The 23,124-nt window shown below is 42.2% G+C and overlaps 1 protein-coding gene and 1 pseudogene across 1 annotated transcript; one reads left to right on the plus strand and one right to left on the minus strand.

The window, feature by feature from the left end:
- Positions 1-8,855: 8,855 nt before the first annotated feature.
- Positions 8,856-9,809, plus strand: LOC148513821 (olfactory receptor 6B1-like). The gene has a single exon (XM_088481256.1). The coding sequence runs from the start codon at positions 8,856-8,858 to the stop codon at positions 9,807-9,809; it is 954 nt and encodes a 317-aa protein (XP_088337382.1).
- Positions 9,810-16,592: 6,783 nt separating this feature from the next.
- Positions 16,593-17,352, minus strand: LOC148513822 (olfactory receptor 6B1-like; annotated as a pseudogene).
- Between the last annotated feature and the right edge of the window lie 5,772 nt (positions 17,353-23,124).

Consider the following 23,124-nt stretch of genomic DNA (forward strand, 5'->3'; position numbering starts at 1 on the left):
CTGCCCCTTAACCCCTCCTCCACACAACACACATGAGGTGCAATCTACTCTGACCTCCAATGAGATCTACGGTCAAGTAGTAAAATTAGGAAATGGACACTCACCAGAGCTCTGAGACAGATCTGAATTCATCTTCGTGTTTTAGTTTTTTTTTTTTTTTTAAATTGATAAAGTTTTTAAAAACAGCTAAAATCATGTAATTTATGCAATCCAAAATTGAAAATTCAGATTTTAAATCTGAACTCCGAACCGCGAAAAGATCAAAACCGCTACTCAGATTTATCTGGATCCACGAAATTTGTGTGGATTCGGATTCCTTGAGAACCGGACCGCACATCTCTATTCTGTATAGCCCTTTGTCAGGGACAGTCACCAGTGCAATAAAGTAATAGCAGCAACAAATACATGCTGTGCTTTTTGTGTCAAAGCTCTGAGTGCTTCCTTTCCTAATTTTCTATCTATCTATCTATCTATCTATCTATCTCATATCTATCTATCTATCTCATATCTATCTATCTATCTATCTATCTATCTATCTATCGCATATCTATTTCATACAGTATCTATCTATCTCATATCTACCTATCTATCTATCTATCTATCTATCTATCTATCTATCTATCTATCTATCTATCTATCTATCTATCTATCTATCTATCTATCTATCTATCTCATCTATCTATCTCACATCTATCTCACATCTATCTATCTATCTCTTATCTATCTATCTCATATCTATCTATCTATCTCATATCTATTATCTATGATAATAATTTGTTTTGCATACCAAGTGTATTATATCACTAGCCATGGCAGAAGTGATTTGTGTCCTCAGTACCTCGGAGCCCCTCAGTACCTTGGGGCCCGAGATGGTTATACCCTGTGTAGCCCCTTGTTGCCGAGCCTGGCATGAATGCTAAGGAAAACTGGGTATTCCCATATGTGTGTTTCTATACTTTTTTCCTGATTTGAATAATTTAGATGAATATGATTGTGATGGATGGGTAGGGGATGTAGGCGCTCGGGATCACAGCACTCAGAATCCTGATGCCTGCATCCTGACTGGGTTAAAATGCCAACACCTACTGGTAAGTAGGCTAACCCTAACCCTGCCCTACCCCTTTACCTCGCAGCCTAACCTTAACAATCCACCCGCAGTCTAACCCTAACTCTCCCCCTAGTGCCTAACCTATATCATCCCCCCTAGTGCCTAACCATAACCCTCCCCCTAGTGCCTAACCCTAACTCTCCCCCAAGTGCTTAACCCTAACTCTCCCCCTAGTGCCTAACCCTAACTCTCCACCTAGTGTCTAACACTAACTCTCCCCCTAGTGTCTAACACTAACTCTCCCCCTAGTGCCTAATCCTAACCCTCCCCCTAGTGCCTTACCCTAACCCTCCCCTAGTGCATAACACTAACCGTCCCCCTAGTGCCTAAACCTAACACTCCCCCTAGTGCCTAACCCTCACCCTATTGCTTAACCCTAACCCTCCATCAAGTGCCTTAACGTAACCCTCCCCATAGTGCCTAACTATAACCCTCCCTCTAGTGCCTAACCCTAACTCTCCCACTAGTGCCTTACCCTAACTCTCCCCCTAGTGCCTAACCCTAACTCTCCCCCTAGTACCTAACCCTAACCCTCCCCCTAGTGCCTTACCCTAACCCTCCCTCTAGTGCCTAACCCTAACTCTCCCCCTAGTGCCTCACCCTAACTTTCCCCCTAGTGCCTAACCCTAACCCTCCCCCTAGTGCCTAACCCTAACCCTCCCCCTAGTGCCTAACCCTAACCCGCCCCCTATTGCCTTACCCTAACCCTCATCCTAGTGCCTTACCCTAACACTCCCCCTAGTGCCTAACCCTAACTCTCCTCCTAGTGCCTTACCCTAACCCTCCCCCTAGTGCCTTAGCCTAACTCTCCCCCTAGTGCCTAACCCTAACTCTCCCCCTAGTGCCTAACCCTAACTCTCCCCCTAGAGCCTAACCCTAAGATTACCCCTAGTGCCTAACCCTTACTCTCCCCCTAGTGCCTAACCCTAACCCCAAGTGCCTTACCCTAACCCTCCCCCTAGTGCATAACCCTAACCCTCCCCCTAGTGCCTAAACCCTAACTCTCCCCCTAGTGCCTAACACTAACCCTCGCCCTAGTGCCTTCCTCTAACTCTCCCCCTGGTGCCTAAACTGAACTCTCCCCCTAGTGCCTAACTCTAACCCTCTCTCTAGTGCCTTACCCTAACTCTCCCCCTAGTGCCTAACCCTAACTCTCTCCCTAGTACCTAACCCTAACTCTCCCCTAGTGCCTAACCGAAACATCCCCCCTAGAGCCTAACCCTAACCCTCCCCCTAGTGCATTACCATAACCCACCCCCTAGTACCTAACCCTAACCCTCCCCCTAGTGCCTGTCCCTAACTCTCCCCCTAGTGCCTAACCCTAACCCTCCCCCTAGTGCCTTACCCTAACCCTACCCCTAGTTCCTAACCCTAACCCTCCCCCTAGTGCCTAACCCTAACCCTCCCGATAGTGCCTAACCCTAACCCTCCCCCTTGTGCCTTACCCTAACTCTGCCCCTAGAGCCAAACCCTAACTCTCCCCCCAGTGCCGAACCCTAACTCTCCCCCTGGTGCCTAACCCTAACATCCCCCCTAGTGCCTTACTCTAATTCTCCCCATAGTGCCTTACCCTAACTCTCCCCCTAGTGCCTAACCCTAACTCTCCCCCTAGTGCCTAATCCTAACTCTCCATCTAGTGCCTAACCCTAACCCTCCGCCTAGTGCCTAACCCTAACTCTCCTCCTAGTGCCTAACCCTAACTCTCCCCTTAGTTCCTAACCCTAACTCTCCCCATAGTGCCTAACCCTAACATCCCCCCTAATGCCTTACTCTAATTCTCCCTGTAGTGACTAACCCTAACTCTCCCCCTAGTGCCTAACCCTAACTCTTGCCATAGTGCCTAGCTCTAACATCCCCCCTAGTGCCTAACCCCAACTCTCCCCCTAGTGCCTAACCCTAACCCTCCCCGTAGTGCCTAACCCTAACTTTCCCCCTAGTGCCTAACCCTAACTCTCCCCTTAATGCCTAACTCTAACTCTCCCCCTAGTGCTTAACCCTAACCCTCCCCCTAGTGGCTAACCCTGACCCTCCCCCTAGTGCCTAACCCTAACTCTCCCCCTAGTGCCTAACCCTGACCCTCCCCCTAGTGCCTAACCCTGACCCTCCCCCTAGTGCCAAACCCTAACCCTCCCCCTAGTGGCTAACCCTGACCCTCCGCCTAGTGCCTTACCCTAACTCTCCCCCTAGTGCCTAACCCTAACTCTCCCCCTAGTGCCTAACCCTAACATCCCCCTAATGCCTAACCCTAACCCTCCCCCTAGTGCCTTACCCTAACCCTCCCCCTAGTACCTAACCCTAACCCTCCCCCTAGTGCCTAACCCTAACCCTCCTTCTAGTTCCTAACCCTAACCCTCCCCCTAATGCCTAACCCTAACTCTCCCCGTAGTGCCTAACCCTAACTCTCCCCCTAGTGCCTAACCCTAACCACTCCCCTATTGCCTAACCCTAACCTCCCCACTAGTGCCTAACCCTAACCCTCCCCCTAACCCCAATAATTACTGTCAAGATGCTGGCATTGAGATTATGACTGGAGTCGGGAATCTGGCAACGGCATGCTGAGCGCCGTGAGGCCTATTTCACACTTGCCAGTTTTGACCAGGCGGCAGAAAGCCATCCATGATTTGCCAGGTGTTAAAAATAGTGGTGGCTGAAAGCAGGTGCCTTCTTTCACATAGCACGGGCACGACACAGTCGCCGTGTTACAGCCGGGAATATCCACTGTGCAGGACGGCTGCCATGCCGTGTCCATCCTGTCCCTGCATGCCAGTGGTTTATAGGAAATAATGTTTCTTTTCACACACACTGGCTTGTGCCGGCCGGGCTTGTGCAGCAGCATGCCCAATAAATAACATTAAAAAAACACACATTCATTTCAAAGCAGCTCAAAGCCGCTGTTTGTGAAAGGCTCTGATTGCATGGAAAAACCCGGTCGGCTGCCGCCATGTTCTTCCCTGGCCACCCAAAACCGGCAAATGTGAGATAGAACTTATACTGACTGCCGGGATCATGACTACAATAAATCCCGTTTGTGGGGGTTTGGGGAAAGAAATCACTTCTATTAGCAGACTCGGACAGGGATTTAAACAAGTCTCAAAGAACACCCCTACATTCCCTGATGAAGTCCTGTAAGAGTGAAACACTTTAAAATGCAGGACTGATTGATGCATGCTGACAGGAATGGGTATCCCACATGTCTTAGGGAACCCCCGTCACATGACATACCATCGCTGCATAACGGAGCTGAACCACCAACCCAATATGCATCACCTCTAAAGCAGCCATCCTAAATACCACTGGAGAGATATAATGGGAGAGGAAAGCAGCTGGAGGTGGGTGAGGAAGTTCCCAAGTGGCAGGAAAAATAACAAGGAGATCACATCGCTTACTGTTAAGCCAACTTGTCTAAGCAGGATGCTGCTCACTAAGGTCCCTGCGAAACCCCACCGAACACAGTGGGCCTGATTCAGAGCCGGACGCTCCTTAAGAGCGCTCGCTCTGAATCAGAGTGTTTTTTTTTAGGTCAGAAGATAAGAGGGCTCTGAATGCATATGATGAATGATAGTGAGAAACTCTGCAGGTAGCTCCATTAGAAGATACATCATCACCTATGGATTTAACAGCAACCAAAACATTTATATTGGCAGTGAACCCCAGATTAAGAGCCTGTTTCAGCAAGGATCGCAACTGTGATTACTCACATTATCGGCCGATTGTTGAATTCTGTGCATGCGTATGCATCACACTGCGTGTGCACGAACCAGCCACTGTGATAGGGACTGCTAACCATCACAGAGTGATTGACCGGAAATGCAGTTTTTGGAAGGTAATAGGGGTGGTCAGTGAAACGCAGGTGTGCCAGTGCGTTTGAACGCCATTGCAGGGGCATGCATAAATTAGGCACTGCGATGTCATACGCAGCTTGGGCTTTCACTGCGTGTGATGAGGTTAGTGATTCCTGAGTAAGGTCAGAGCCTGTGTAAGTGTGTGTGAGGCTGTGATGGTACTCCATGTTACTGATGGTTTCTCAGTCTTGTGTAGTCACTGTGTGTGATGAGGTTAGTAATTCCTGAGTAAGGTCAGAGCATGTGTAAGTGTGTGTGAGGATGTGATGGTACTCCATGTTACTGATGGTTTCTCAGTCTTGTGTAGTCACTGCGTGTGATGAGGTTAGTAATTCCTGAGTAAGGTCAGAGCCTGTGTAAGTGTGTGTGAGGATGTGATGGTACTCCATGTTACTGATGGTCTCTCAGTCTTGTGTAATAACTGCGTGTGATGAGCAGAGGTGTAGCTAGGAGCCATGGTGCTCGGAGCAAGGGTATGTTGTGGCACCCTCCCCCTCACCTGTAGTGAATTGGGGGCGTGGCCAACATGTGGGAAAAAAATCCCAAATTTATGACAGAGCCGCTCTGTTGTATTCTTTATAAATATAATACATAAAGTTAGTGAGGTACTGCAGTCTAAATTTATATATATATATATATATATGGGAACGGTATGAAAGACCACCGGACCCATGTCCGACGGTTCAAATACCGACAGCGGAAAACCGGCAGCGTCCAAAATCCTGATCGTAAGTATTTTAACTATTGCTAACCCTTCCCCTCCCCCTAAACCTCCCTGTAAGTACCTAAACCTAACCCCCCCTTCCCTGCACCCTAAACCTAATACTCCCGGGGGGGGTGCCTAACCCTAACCTCCCCCCCAGGGGTGCCTAACCCTAACCCCCCCTTCCCCTACATTAACTATCCCAGGGGGGGTGCTTAACCCTAAGTTTCCCCCGGAACCCTAAACCTAAACGTCCCCCCCAGCCGCCTGGCTTACCTTCATGCGGTATGCCAGACGTCAGGCTCCCGGCATATGGATAATGATAGGCATCGGTATTTCGACACCTGTCAGTCCCCGGTCGGGATTAGACAGTCGGGAAGCCGGCGGTCGGCATTTCGACCGTCAGCATCCTGAACTGCATACCATATATACATACACATACTGTGTATAGAGATAGAGAGAGAGAGAGAGAGAGAGAGAGAGAGAGAGAGAGAGAGAGACTGTTTTCATTATAGAAGTGTATGGAGGGATGTTTGAAATAATAAAAAATATGTTTGCGAGGCCACGCCACCTATTCAGCGGCGTGTGGGTATCAATGGGTGGAGGGACGCCACTGCATGGCAGTCCCACAGAAGGAAATAAGGCCACACTCCTGAATTTTGGTGAAAATGTTGCCGTTTTTTTGGCAAAAAAGTCAGTTTTCGCCTATAATTTAATACGGACATATGTCCTGCCTTATTTCCTTACTTCTGCGGGGCTGCCATGTCACACTATAGGAACACTATATATTCAACTATTTTGGAGGGCAGCCTGTTCGTCCTATTATCCTGAGTGCTGAATAACAAGCAGACTATATATATATATACATATATATATATATATATATATATATATATACGTATACAGTATATATTATATATATATATATATATATATATATATACACACAGTATATATACTGTATATATATATATATATATATATATATATATATATATATATAACACAACAATTCTACATTGCAGGATCAGCCAGCACGCACCTCTTTTCTTTATTCTTTCTTTTATTTATTTATTGTGGTGGGGTGGTGGGTACATTCGCGGCTTCTCTGTGTGTGCAATACCTGGCAGATTTGACCTTAAGCTCCACCCCCAGACTGAAGCCTCGTCCCCATTGCTGCCGGACCAAAGCCTCGCATTCCGAATAATGTCTACAGTCAGTCTCCACACTCAGAGTGCGGGTATGAGCTGGATAGCCGGCATCGTCACTACAAGGGGCTGTGGCTTCGTGGCGGGCACGATCGTGTCCCATCCACGAATGTAGTTCAATCTGTTAGAACACAGGCAAGGAGAATTAGTGTGAGCCCGGCACGGCAGTCTGTCAGCAAATAGACGCCTGCTGGAGTAAGACTTAAGCCAGCACCCTTTGACTTTTTCGGCGCCTGGAGCTTGTGCTCCGCCAGAACCGCCCTTCCTATGCCCCTGATGATGAGGATAGAAATTCCTGAGTAAGGTCAGAGCCTGTGTAAGTGTGCGTGAGGTTGTGATGGTACTCCATGTTACTGATGGTTTCTCATCTTGTGTAGTCACTGTGTGTGATGAGGTTAGTAATTCCCAAATAAGGTCAGAGCCTGTGTAAGTGTGTGTGAGGCTGTGATGGTACTTCATGTTACTGATGGTTTCTCAGTCTTGTGTTGTCACTGTGTGTGATGAGGTTAGTAATTCCTGAGTAAGGTCAGAGCCTGTGTAAGTGTGTGTGAGGCTGTGATGGTACTCCATGTTACTGATGGTTTCTCAGTCTTGTGTAGTCACTGTGTGTGATGAGGTTAGTAATTCCTGAGTAAGGTCAGAGCCTGTGTAAGTGTGTGAGGCTGTGATGGTACTCCATGTTACTGATGGTTTCTTAGTCTTGTGCAATCACTGCGTGTGATGAGGTTAGTAATTCCTGAGTAAGGTCAGAGCCTGTGTAAGTGTGTGTGAGGCTGCGATGGTACTCCATGTTACTGATGGTATCTCAGTCTTGTGTAGTCACTGTCTGTGTTGAGGTTAGTAATTCCTGAGTAAGGTCAGAGCCTGTGTAAGTGTGTGTGATGATGTGATGGTACTCCATGTTACTGATGGTTTCTCAGTCTTGTGTAGTCACTGTGTGTGATGAGGTTAGTAATTCCTGAGTAAGGTCAGAGCCTGTGTAAGTGTGTGTGAGGCTGCAATGTTTCTCCATGTTACCGATGGTTTCACAGTCTTGCTAAACATTATGGATGTGTGTAAGGTAAGGTGGGCGTCCTTATGTAGTGCTGCGACGGCATAGCGATCGCAATGGATTAGCATACTATTGCAGTGAGACTGCGTGCGTAATTACAGACACAATCGATAATGATTCAGGCCATAAATTAGGTCTAATGGGGTTTTAAAGGAGAAACCCATTGACACATATATGGGAAAAGTATTCTTGGATGTTTAGGTTTGTTGTAAGATAAGGAAAATATGAATATTGATCTCCTGACCACCAAGTTGTCTTTTGTTTTCCAGGCAGTAACACATGACCTAGATCCTCCAGTGTACTGATATATATATATTCATACTGGGAACCGGAACTGAGGCCTACCCATCAGTATGAGGACCATTGTTTAGCTGCTGTTCATCAGTAAATATACTGTAAGTCATTACAAAGCAAGGAAAATATACAGTATTAATTAACAAATACATGACATGTGACTGTATTGCTAGTACTATAGATTACACTTGACACTCAGTAATGTTCTGAATGCCATATTTCTAAGACATCGCTCTTTTCTGCATGCAGTACAGAACCTTCAATTGAATTTTTAACTTTTTCATATGTATCAGTAAAAAAATTTAGCATTTTGGGCATTTAGTCCTTTTTCAACAAAAAATATTTTCAAAGTTCATCAGCCTTGGTGGGAATCTCTCCTAAATGCAAGGCCCTAAAACACATTCCCAGTGACAGGCTGACCTCTCTGCAGACCAAGTCTGCCCTGTGTGGATGATATAAGTGACTCTCTCCCACCCTGGATCAGACAGTGTGAGCCACCGAGAACACAGAGGAAATCCACAATAAGCATTGTCACAGCTTCATTACCACAGTGATGTTGTATACGGAGAGTTACTTTGCAGACTGACCCATCTCAGCACCAATCCGACTTTCTCACATTCTGCTGCTAAGTTGATTTTCTTCTCTGACTATGAATAATTGTAACCAAACTAAGATTACTGAATTTATCTTACTAGGAATTCAGGGCCCTTGGATTCTGCAATGCTCACTTTTTGCTATATTCTCTGTGACGTACACCCTCACAGTAACTGGGAACATCTTCATAGTTGGGCTGGTTTTGAGAAGTCACCAGCTTCATACTCCAATGTATTTTTTCCTCTGTCATTTATCCTTATCTGACATCTTACTCTCCACAAATGTGGTCCCCAACTTGCTCTGTACTTTAGTAGGGTCAGGCAGGACTATGTCAGTCAGCGGCTGTATCACTCAGTATTTTTTTGGCTGCTTGTCAACAATTTCTGAATGTTTCCTCCTTACAGTGATGTCTTACGATCGCTATTTGGCCATTTGCAGGCCGCTGCACTACATCACTATAATGGACATCAGCCTCCGTCTCCACCTTGCTGTATGGTCATGGTTGCTGGGCTTTCTTATCAGCCTGTCTGCCATTATTTCAATGTCCTCCATGCAGTTTTGTGGGTGCAATATCATTGACCACATCTACTGTGACCTCACGCCTCTCCTTAAGCTATCCTGCCTAGACATGTCTACTGTGGAAATAGAAACAATTGTATTCACCATTCCACTTTTATTTTTCCCATTTATGTTCATTATTATAACTTATGTCAGAATTGTCCTCACTATCCTGAAGATCTCAACATCTAATGGAAGAAATAAAGCCTTCTCCACCTGCAGTTCCCACATCACGGTTGTCACTACGTACTATGGCGCCTTAATTGCTAAATACACAGTGCCATCTTCTGATCATTCACTGAATTACAGCAAGGTTATTTCTCTCCTGTACATTGTGTTTACACCACTACTTAATCCTGTAATATATAGCCTGAGGAACCAGGACATAAGAGAAGCTATGAGGAAATTGATATATCAGAGAAAAATGAATGAAATTAAAAAATGTTTCTGAAAAAATAATAATACACTTTTAAATGATATGTCAGATACAGAGCCTACAGTAATGACACTACTAGGAAGAAAATTAGAACCAGGGATTAACATACAATATGATATATAATTGTAGAGAAAAGAGCTGTCATCAAAATGGCCAAAACTCTTAGGGGTCTATTCATCATCTATTATGAGCACATTACACATGCAGAAATGTATTCAGAAGTAACCCTTAAAACTGAAAGTTTTTGGATTTTGCCAATGGAACAAAAATGTCCTCTTCTGTGAGACGGAGGTCTGGGATTGCACAGAGGGATCTGATTGGATCTGTCCATCACCTCCGTACTCCTAGCCCTGTAGCCATGTGCATTTATGAACTCAGGTTACTCATGAGCAGTGGCCAATTTTGGCAGGGGTAAGTGTTAAGACTCACAGGGATGGGAACAGCTGCTTTTTTTAAACTACTGTACCTGAATTTCTCCAGTAGTTACGTATACACCATTGCAACCCATTAGATACTTAGTTATCCAAGGCCATCTGGCCCCATTGATGACCACTAAACCTTAACTTAATTGACTAGTTACCAAAATCTATTAGTTATAAAGGCATTAAATTGTCTTTTAAAAATAAATGACATAGGTTCCCCCTCCCTAAGCTTAAACAGCACTGGGCTCTTTGAGCCAGTCATCGTTCCGAAAATATGGGGGAAAATGGATAGGAGTTAACTGTATTTCCGTGAACCAGCACTGGGCTTAACTAGCAGGGGCTTAGTGGCACAGCCATGGACATATTTGATGGAGTCCCACGGCTGAAGCATTAACCATCCCCCAATTAGTCAGCCCAAGCTGGAGATTCCTTGGGAAGTAGGGACCCCCCAATAAAGGGCTCTTCCCTCCTGAGTATACCTCAGGCCTGCGCTGAAGCCCAGGACTATCCCCCACACCTCTGGATGGTGGGTGCAGTGTTGATGTGTGTAAAAATTAGACAAACAAATGTTGTCCTTTACAGTAGGACTAGAGGTCCAAGCAAGCCTGTCCTGCTTTCTGGCACTTGGAGAATGACAAGTGCCAGCAAGCCCAAACATTAAGGGCCCGCTGGTGCCTATGTTCCCCATGTAAAGTAAATATTAAAATAATGACAGTATACAGACCAAAACTTTTATTATTTAATTACACATTCATTCACTCACCTACACTCACACTCACCCCCCACTCACACTACATACTTACCTACTCCCTGGTGCCGGTCTGTCCCTTTGTCCAGTAGTCATCCTATACATTGATCAGTCCTCTTCCCCAGTAGGCATCCTTGGGGGTTGAAAATAAAAAAAGTGCACCTGATCCATGTAGACATAGAAGAGCTATATGTATATGCATATAGCCGTATTCCCGAAGGTAATGAAACCCACGTGTGCTCAGTCACTTCTATGGTTGTGAGTCAATCAGCAGCCCCTACTATAGCAACAGTTTGTGCTATTATCATGTAGCATTAGGGACACAGGTACAGAGACGCCTTGACGTGGTCCGGTGCTTAAACATATATATGCAAATATATGCAACAAAGATCTCTGAATTTATATTATCATGTAGTATTCTAATCTTATTACTGGCCTTGTGCAGTGTGCTGGAGGGCACATTTTATTTTTTTTCCACTTACAGTCAATAAGTGGCCTGTTCCCATGGTAGCGGGAACACAGTCATAGAAGTGATGGAACACACGCTATGTATAACTCTTCTCACTTTCCGGAGAAGAGTTATAGATATACCTATAGCTATTCTATGTCCACTTGTATTGGGTGCATGTTTTTTTATTTTCACACCCACGGGATGCCTACTGGAGAAGAGGACTGACCAGCACCTAGGATGCCTCCTGGACAAGGGCACCGACTTTTACCATAGAGTAATAGTAGTGAATGTGTAATAAAATAATAAAACATTCGGTGTGTGCATACTTTCATTATTTTGATATTTCTTTTAGAGGAGGACTATAGGTAGCAGCAGACCCTTAATACCCGAGTTGCTGAAACTTGTGAATCTCCAATATTAGGACAATATTAGTTTAAATCTAATTTTTATACACATCACCCAAACCCACTGCTCCAGGGAGCGGGTGATAGCCCAAGGCTTTAGCACAGGCCTGGGGTATACTCGGGAGGAGGGACCCCTTTATTGGGGGGGTCCCCAGTTTCTGAGGAATCTCCAGTCTGGACTGACTAGTTGGGGCTGGTTAAAGCTTTAGCCTGGATACTCCGCCAAGTGTGTCCCCTGACTGTGGCATTTGTCACCTGCTAGTTGATCCCTGTATTGGTACATGGACACAATGGGGACCCCTATATTTTTTCCCTTATTTTCTTAACCAGGACTGGCTCAAAGTTTCCGGTGCAGGTTCATAGAAATATGGGGGACCTACACACATTTTTAACCATATTTCCTGAAACAGAACCAGCTCAAAGTGCCTGGAGCTGGTTATGCTTAGGGAGGGGGGGGGGACCTCACATAATTTTTTTAAAGAATGCTGCTCAGGAGGGGGTCTATTTTTAACTTCTATTTTGATCAGAGTTTGCTCTATGTACGATCATGTTAGCAGGGCAAACTCATCTGTGAATGGCATCTTGAAACACACATGATTCTTAGTAAATTTATCCCCACATCTTCTTCCAAGTAGTATTGGAGGCACCTAATGCAATTTTCCACAGCTTCGTCAAATGTACAGTATGTGCTACTAGAGCTGTATTGCTGCTTAAATCCTCCGTAACTGTAAATTAACATAATTAGACCAGCTGGTTACATTCTGTTAACAGAATTAGCCCACATGCTATACATTTAGAAATCACAGAATTAATAAAATTACACATAAGAGTTTTAGTTGATATATGGATATAATATAATCTTTAAAAGGTTCATTGTACCAAGGGACCTAACAATTTTACCAAATCTTTGAGTAAACTGATATACTGTAACTAATTACTCAACTAAAAAAAATTGCTTTAAAAAAATACCAAAAGTCTTTAATATCTTGATTATTTAAAATGTGAATATGCGGGGGCGTGGCTTGGATGTGGATCCGGGAAGACGTCCCGCTCTCCCGGTGATAATTAATAAAAGATGGTCTCACAGGTGCTGCCGCGACTTGTGAGAGGTCACCATTGACTGCGGAAGACCACCGGAGAAAGCCGCACAGATTGAGCCGTTTTATGTCGCATATACCCGCAACTCTTGATCCAGCCTAGCACTGAGGCTGAGACCGCGGCCTCGAATTCAGGCCAGTACGATTGCGGCTGCAACCGGAAGTGAGGGGATGCTGCTTTATACAGCTTTACATCTGCTCCACTGTGTTGTAATACATAAGGCCTGATAGTGACGCCCACCATTTTGGTTACTATTCAGGTCCTGATTATCAGAGTGACAGGGGAGTTTATATGGATACACATTCAGATCCAGAGAGCTAATATCACCCTGCTTTCCCCACACAACCACTGGATGAGATATCAACAATAAGAGACTGCTGGACAATCCATATTTATTTTCTCATGATTATTTCATAATCCATGTGGTATTGATATTACACTCCAGACTCTAAATATATAGCTCTTACACAGAGCCCCTTTTGTTACTCGCAACTATATCTTTTATAAAAAATTGTATTATTGTTGTGAATATAAAGCTTTATAGCACATCTATTTTCTATGGAAAAATATTTCTCTAAATCTGCCACGCTGAAGCCGCAACAGCAGACACAGGAAAACCATCGAGCTGAAACAACAATGTCTCCAGGAAAATATAAAGTCCCTGCATCACCTGCAGCCAAGAAAGCAATATTACCTGAAGACTCACTGTCTCCTAAGCAGAGACGCAATATATCAGATGCTCATATTACTTATAATGATGTGGTGGAAGCCATTAAAGCAACAATGGGTCCACTCTTGTCTCAAGCTGTTTCTGACATCACGTCACAGTTGAAAGATTTAACGGTAGTAGGTGGTCACCACCTGAGTACCTGTCAGCTGATTACGGTCACATGACCGCAACTGCATGTTTGTCTGCAGAGTCGGTTTTCCCTAAGTCGGACTGGAAGCCTTATCTGAGAGCTGGAGACTTACAGCCCTGACTACAGCGCTTGTCAGCTGAGTATCAATGTATGATTACTATTGTGCGATTCACTATGGGCATTCCTCTATGTCTGACTTGGGAGATGTGCATTTAACCGCTGGGTGTACTGCATAGAGACATGTGATCGCCGCTGTGCAATTCTAAGCAGACGCTACTGTGCTTTGTTTTGATTAATAGATTTGTGCATTGCTGACAGGAAGAGAACACAGCAGCATAGTATTGGACTAATTATTTGTATGTAAACACTATGTGCATGGTCTAATAGATATTTCTCTATCTCTCCTGGTAGTGGTCTGATTGCTCCTGGGCGCATTTAACCCTGCAATTCCTTTATTGTAACAAGGTCTATCTAACACCTGGCAGAGCCCTAACAGACCTTACCATTGCTGTTGTTCCTATAGACACCAGTCTCCTCACTCTCTCATTGCACGGCTTGCACTATTTCCATGCAAAAGCAGAAGTGGGGGTGAAACTTAGCAGTGTTTTGACTTTTCTTACTTCTTTACATTTCTTTACATTTATTCACTCATAAGTCTATTTTTGTGCCACATATGCAAGTGATTTATGTACCAACTTCTCATTTTTATATGTACACAATTTAATTGTATGATATCAACTTCTCATCAATTTTTATATGTGCACATTTTTATTGTGTGACACTTGAATATAATTTTGATTCAGTCTATTCGCAGAGTATTCTGAGTTGATACAAATAATAGACCTGAGACAATTTTCTTGCAAATTCTGACTAGAAACAATTTAATTGCATTATTTTACAATATTTTGAACTGATTTACAATCTTTGGTGTCTTATAGTAATTATTAAGATTATTCATCATAATCCCATGCATAAAAAATATACTATATATTACCAGTGTTAATTTTGTAGCTGCTATTATACATATATATATATATATATATATATATATATATATATCTATACAATAAAATATCTATATGTGAGTCTCTTTTCTTTTCTTTCTCCATATATGGGATAAAGAGATAGCTCATATTACTTTCGCCTAATCTTTCCTGCTATAAATCAAGTTTTTCTCTGTAAAGCAGGGCTTTGCTATTAAACTAGTGATTTTTCAATCCAAAAAATATATTTTTTATACATTTATAGTGGACATCTTACCATATTTTTCTGGGTGTCTGGCACACTATTATTTTAACAAGTATTATTAAAAGTTTATGTTTTAAATTAACAAACTATTCAATTTCTCTACTATTATAATTCATTAACTAAGAGTGCCCCACACAATATTCTCTTTGGCCTGCCTGTGCTGGAATTTTTCGTAATTTGTTGTTTCTGACTATTGGGTGCACCACCAACACCATTATCACTGCAAAGGATTTCTTCCTAAGCACAAATCATTAAGGTTGGTTTATCTATCTATTTATTTTCATAATCATATTTATAATATTTACTTTTTGTTTCTCTGTGCAGAATCTCAGTTCCCACCTTCCCCTCTCCTGTTCCTTATGATTTTGTATCTGTATACAAAGGTCGCAACTTTTTCTCAACACAAATTCTGTTGTGTTATATCTGCGACTTTGTACGTGTTTAAAAAAATTCCTGTGCAGTTAATCTCACAGCACAGCATCTCCAACACACTGTGAGAGGTGTTTTGCTGCATCTGCCATGCAAAAAAGCACAACATTTAAAGAAAAACAGTACGCTATACCTCTTGGAGTGGCTCAGTTGAGCCGGGCATATCCTGCCATAGTGGATATAGATGCTAAGTATATGAGGACAAAAGACATAAGTTAACCAATATTTTTGTTAAAACTCTCTTTTTTTTGCAATACATTGTTTCTACTGTTCCCAAAATATTTTTTGACTCATACCGTACACTGTTTTTATTTACAAAAAATGTTTAATAAATATTATTACATATTTAAATCAGTAAGTGAAGTATCAACCTTAAATAAGGGTTAATATAAGAAAAAAGTAAAATAATAGGGGAAGTAAATAATCAAGTTACATTTTTGTGTATATTTTTGCATATACTCTGCAATTTTTTTTTCACATTTTTAGTCTTGGCTGCATATTACAGGCTTCTTTTGGCCAATATATTATCATAACTTCACAAGTCTGGTGATCACTTTCTACCTTGTAAACACCTGAAATAAAACAATATAATTGGTATTCCATAATAAGTAACATGCATTGTAAGAGTGTCTGATAAAAATTTATAGAGAATATTGGAACAGTTGAGAATAGGTTTATATTATCAGATTATTATTTGTTAGAATAGTATGCACAATACTCAAGTATGTCTTCAATCTCTTAATAACTAAAAAAATTCCCCATACAGTCCTCATCTCTTGATTTCTCATCAATATATGATTGGATTAAATAGTGGTGTTACTAAAATGTACATCAACACTATGGCGTATATACAATTAGCAGCGGGGTTTACCCCGCGACTAATTGTCGCGCTGGTGGTGAGTCAATTAATGGGGATCCACGCGTGGGTGTCCACGAGACCCCACACGTGAGTCCCCCACTGTCGTGCTTTACCTCGCACCTCATGTAGGTGCGAGGTAACAGCTGCACGAAGCCGCCCTTGTCTGCCTCACGCGCGATACAATAACAACCTGTTTCCGCACTTCTCGCGGAAACAGTGTGTTCCCGCGCGCGAGAGCACATTTACCAGTGTGGGGAAAAAGCTATTTTATAGAATAGCTTAAACCCAAGCAGCGGGACTTTCGAGGGCCCAATTACTCGCGGGAGAAGTCCCGCGGGTAATTGTATATACCCCTATGACTTTGTTCTTAGACAATGAGTGTCCTTTAGCAGGGACCAGGAAGATAGCAAAAATGCTACCATAGTACATAGACACAACAGAAAGATGGGAACAGCAGGTAGAAAATGCCTTTTTCCTTCTAGAAGTGGCAGAGATACCAAAGATGGTCATGAACACACAGATGTAGCTGCTAAAATAAAAGGTATCACTACTATGGGAAATGTGAGGACCAGTATAGCAATCTGTAAGGTGTCTGTGAGAGAGCAGGAAAGTTCTACAAAAGGAGCAAGATCACAGAAGAAATTATCTATGACTTTTGGTCCACAAAAATGAACATGAAAAAGCAAAAAAAGTGTAATGGAAGGAATTAGAAAGCCAAACGCCCAGGAAAGGAGAGCCAGACAATGTTGACATTTGTAGTCCATGATTGTGGTGTAATGTAGAGGGTTACATATGGCCAGATACCTGTCATAGGACATTATTGTGAGGAGGTAGCACTCTGTGCTTCCAAGAGCTACATAAAGAAATGTTTGAGCAATGCAGCAAATTCTAGAGATGGTGGCACCTTCCAGCCATATGATGCGCAACATGTTGGGAACAATGATGGTCAAGAACCCAATTCTGTTAATGACAAGTGCTTGAGAAAGAAATACAGTGGGGAATGGAGCCTCTGTCTGGTTGAAACCAAGGTGTTAATCATGAGATTTATTGTGAATGTGATCATGTAAATAACCAGGATCAGGGGAAAGAAGATAGACTTGAAACCATTGAGCCTCGGGAATCCTAAGAGTAGGAATTCAGTGATTGATGTCTGGTTACCTTCACTCATCATTAATCTCTGCAAAGTAGATTAACCAATATATCAAAAGGGAATGGGAACCAATGTTAATATGGGATATGTTTAATGTACCGACAGCGGGAATTCCGGTGGTCACAATGCCAACACTTGTATCCCAACATTTATCAGAACAATGGCCCTAGCTCCCTAACTGCCAGAATCCTGATGGTAAGTAGCAAGGTTTGGGGGGGGGGGGGTGGAGGGGGAGGATTAGAGTTAGGCACTAGGGGGAGGGTTATGTTTAGGCACTATGTGGGAGGGTTAGTTTCAGGAACTAGAGGGGGAGGTTAGGTTTAGGCACCAGGGAAGGAAGGTTAAGGTATGGTTAGGGGTTATGAATACTTACCTCGATATGTCGGGATGCTAACTTAGTCAGGATGCCTGCATCCCGTACCTAACCTATAAATACATTTATACAGTAAATGCTATATTCGTAAAATTATTTTATTTGCAGGGAAAGTTTTTAGTACTCAGAGCCCTAAAACAAGTACAGAACTCAATGATGAAGACTTATCAGTCCATATCCCTCCCACCCTCCAAAAAAGTTGATTCAAGAACATTTATTAAAGAATTTGCAGGATTGTTCCTGCCTGGAACTTCTTGAGTTTCTTCAAATTGCCACTTATTAACTGCTTATCCATTATAAGATATTTACAAAAAAAGGGACATAAAAATTATGAGATGTAGTTTGAATGCCGGCGCCAGAATCCCAACCCCAGTTTGAATCCTGGGGGTGGCATCCTGATGGTAAGTATTGGGGTTAGGGGGAGAGTTAGGGTTAGGCACTAGGAAGAGGGTTATAGTTAGCCACTAGGGGTGAGGGTTAGGGTTAGGTACTAGGGAGGAGGGATAGACACTAGGGGCAGATTTTGGTTTATGCAGTGGGGAGGGAGCGTTAGGTTTAGGGGTAGGAGTAGGGTTAGGGTTAGAATAATTACTGAAAAGTGTTGGTATCCTAAACCTGTCGGTATGCCATTGTCGGGATTCTGACCGCCGGGATACCAACCACCAGCATCCTCTACCCAACCCAAAAATAACTCTCTTTAACTCGGCTCTGCAGACTGACTGACTAGCAGGGTATGAAGAGAATAGAACTATCTGTGAGGAACTTGGTGAAAAGCCATCATGGTTGTCCGGTTTAGTGAAAAATAAGTTTCTGCGTGATATCAGTGTTTGAATAGTCAATGTCAAATACTTGCCCGAAAATTTTAACATGTTTATATCACAGCCCAGCATCTCTAGTAAACTGTGAGTGTTGTTTTGTAGCTACTGAAATTTTAATAAAATGGAAAATTTAAAGAAAAGGACGTTACCTCTCTCAGAGCAGCTTGGTCACGTCGGGTGTCTTGTGCTGTATGACGTAATGAATCACAATTCTTAAGCACAATTGAAAATATATTAATTTATATATTATTCATGACTATTCCATAACACATTTGCAGTTTAATATGTGTTGAAATTTATTATTTGCTTATTGAAAGCTGTGCACATTGCCACTGCGGCTGGAGACAGGTAGTGAATACCATAGCACATACCTACTACACAAAGTTGGAAGTTTCAGTTATGTTTTGTTCCTTCCCTTGGTGACAGAGATCTTCATTTTTCGTATCATGAATCCAGAGGGAGATTTCATATTTATCAATATCTGGAATGATCATATGGGAAATAGTAAGAATTTTCAGATAGACTCCTATTATATACTATAAATATTGAAGTATTATTATAATACTTTTTGCAAGAAAATAATTTACATTGATTTCTTGATACCTATAAACATATGTTAATAAATATAAGTCAGTAAATGGTTTTAGTGATTTGAACCTGGTGCATCCAATAAATATTAAATTTCAACATGCAGGATGAGATGAAGAAGTCACTGTAACTAATAACAAAAATATGCATCTCATTTTTTCATTTTTTTTTCAGACAGAAACCAGGGTCTGTAACTGAAAGAATAATCTGTATGTAGAGATCTCTGAGCTTTTATATATCCTTTAAAAATATTGATGGATCCTCTGTGGACAAGTTCTTGTCTTCGTAATTAAGAAAATTAATAATCTTGAGACTTTCACTTCTATAAATAAAAAACTAAATTACAAAATGTGCTTTAAAAAGTCTCTGTTTTCCTTGCTTCAACTTATTTACTCCAAACTGTATTTCATTATAATTCAGGGAATGTTTCATTCCAATATATTGCAATATGTTGACCCAGCCAACTTTGTCACAGTCATCCCACTGGCCAGTCTCTACACTGACATGAGAATTGTGCTACATCCTTTGCACCAGGTGTCACACAGATTTTAAACACAAACTATGGGCCTGATTCAGACCCGGTCGCAAGTGCTGAGCACTCGCAACCGGGTCGATGGTGGCCCACTGGGCATGCGCACGACAGAGCCGGCTCCGTTGTGCGCATGCGAGACCTGGATAGCGACGGGCGCTACGTCGCTCCGGGTCTTGTACCAAAGGGGGTGAGCTGTCGATGGTGATTGACAGCTCGTCCCCTTTCAGTATGCTGGCAGGGGGGAAGGAATGCCTGCCATTAGAAAATGCAAATGTGCTTTAAAAAGTCTCTGTTTTCCTTGCTTCAACTTATTTACTCTAAACTGTATTTCATTATAATTCAGGGAATGTTTAATTCCGATATATTGCATTTTGTTGAGCCAGCCAACTCCGTCACACTCATCCCACCGGCCAGTCTCTACACTGACTCACAAAAAATTGAGAATTGTGCTATATTCTTTGCACCAGGTGTCACACAGATTTTATACACAAACTATGTGTTTTTTATGGGTTGAGCTCTTCTGGTTTAAAGGATTAAAGGGACAGAACCTCCCCCAAGTATATCAATCTATGGGCACCTGGGGAATTAGATGACAAGAATTGGCTTACATTTGGAAAAAATGGGGTAAAAGAAAAATGTGACCACAAAAATTTTATATAAACAGTCTGATTCTATACATGGCCCTCAACTATCTATGGTGATTAAGATATGAGACCACTCCATTTAAATAAAAACACACACAAACTCTGAACAACACTGCAAACTATATTTCATTCAAATACAGGGAATGTCAGCCAACTCTGTCACAGTCTTCCCTTTGGCCAGTTCCTACATTGACTCACAAAAACATGAGAATTGCTGTGCAGCTTTAGCCCCCAGGTATTACTCAGACTTTATACACAAACTATGCAGTTTTCATGGGTTGAGGTCCGCTTATGGGCACCTGGGGAATTAGCTGACAAGAATTTGTTTACATATGAAAGAATAGGTTGCAAGAGAAAGTGTGACCATATGTTTTATTATAAACAATAGGCTTTAATCCACTCAACGTTCAACATTCAATGATAATTTAAATAAAAACCTGTCCTACTCCATTAACCAATGCACTTTTACACACAGGCTTTTTCAATGGTATGCGTTCGGCATCCCGGTGCAGGGGATGCCAACGCTTACAATACTGGCATCAAAATACTGATGGTGGTCAGAATACCCGCTCCAGTATCCCGACCGCCGGAATGCCGAAGGTAAGTAGCAGGGTGGGGGAGACGGCTAGGGTTAGGTATAGGGGTTAGGGTAAGGCACTAGGGGTGGAGGGTTAGGTTTATGGTGTGGGGAGGGGGAGTTTAGATTTAGGCACTGTTTAGGTTCAGGCACCAGGGAGGAAGGGTTAGGGTAGATGGATGGGAAGGGTTAGCATACCGATCACCAATTGTTGGAATGTTAACCCTGTCAGGATCCACGCATCAGGATTCTGACTGTCTGGATCCCGTTTGTCGGTATTACATACCGATTCCTTATCAATGTGTATCATTGTGGGCTACATTTTTAACATCTCCAAGTATGATGAGCAACACCTTTGGGGGATCCCAGGACCAGATTTACTGTCTTGCATATTTTTTGCTTGTTTCTGGAAGGTGGCTATTTCTTCTCCTGTGGGTTTATTTATATACTTACTACTTCTATGTAAGTATTCTTAACCTCTGTTCGTTTGAATAAAAATGGATTAAACGCTTACCGATTTTTTTCTTCCACATGTTACTTCCCATATAATTATAAAGCTTGACAAACAACAGAATAATTATACAGCATCCTACTATTTAAGACTTGTTATACAATATTGACAGTGAGTGCAAATAAATGTATATATAAAGGAAAAATCCACTGGCATGCCACAATCTTTAACTCTATACTTGCCCAGGTGCCATCCGAGGTAAAACAATACCTATGGTAAAGGTGAAGAGAACAGCGGCACTCACAGGACTTAGAAAAAAACTAGTAGACATCACAGCAGTGGGTAGTTCTATGAAGTCTACTTGTTTTTTTCGAAGTCCTATATATATTTGTTTATTTTTTAATTCAACGACAGGGACGCCACTTTTTTGGCTGAAGTGCTTGGTTTGTTTGGGTTCCCACAAAAGAAAACATATTGGTGGTTTGGTTGAACCAAGTTATCAATGGTCTTAAGGCTAACATTGTTAATCATCTTCATTACTATTTTTATTATCCTAATTACCACACAATAGTAGATCTTCCCTACCGGAATCTAACATTGTTAGTAATTGGTGGCACAGAAAGTCTCAGAATTTGTAGTTCATTTTGATGAACATCAGTATTTGAAATTTTTTGGAAGTAGCCTTCTACACCAATCGCTCACAAAGTACATAACTGTGCTAAACATCTTTCCAAGTACACACTGGAGGGTAGGCAGCTTAAGAAAAGTAAAGCTAGTTTGTACAAGGAGTTCCAAATTCTTTTTTTTTTTCCAGTATTTAAAAGGACTGTGTGAAATACTAATTTGCACAGTACATTGTCATTAAATTAATCCTCCACCATTCTATTGATGCTTACTGTATGAGTAACAGTACAGGTATCAATAATTAGTAATAGAAAAATAGCCGCACAGACTAATTGTTATAATTGTCCTTCCCAAATCATAAATTAGATATATGACATCCTTATCTTTATATTTATTGGGAGGTGCTCCCAGGAATAAAACATCACAATAGATAGGCAAAAGAAGAGTTAAGTATTCCTATAGCGGGGCACACACAGACTATTCTAACTGAAAAAACAGTAATAAATGACCCATCAGGAGAAATTATATGAATAAATTAAAATATAACTTTTATTTAATAAATAATTAAATAATTCTCAGCAATGTTTTAAGCATGACTAGATGTCATGATGTTTGTCACTGATGTGCAAAGTGGACTCATCATCAGGGACCCATAACAAGTATCCCTGATGTGGGGGTGCACCTCTGCTATAGACAGAGTGCCGTGATGCAAATACCCTGCTTGTATACTGCCACCACTGATGGAAGACGGCCACCGGTGCCTTATTTTTAACCTCCCGCTTCTAGCAATTAAACCAGTAATTGCATAACCTCTCACCATGTAAGTAAATTTAAAATAATTACAGTACACACACCGAAACTTATTATTTTATTACACATTCACTTACCTGCACTCACACTCACCCCCCACTCACACTACATACTTACCTACTCCCTGGTGCCGGTCAGTCCCCTTGTCCAGCAGGCATCCTAGGCATTGGTCAGTCCTCTTCTCCAATAGGCATCCCGGGGGTGGAAAATAAAAAGACATGCACCAGATCCATGTAGATGTAGA

This window comes from Taudactylus pleione, unplaced genomic scaffold (assembly GCF_031769625.1).
Source record: "Taudactylus pleione unplaced genomic scaffold, aTauple2 ptg000268l, whole genome shotgun sequence".
Lineage (NCBI taxonomy): Eukaryota > Metazoa > Chordata > Amphibia > Anura > Myobatrachidae > Taudactylus > Taudactylus pleione.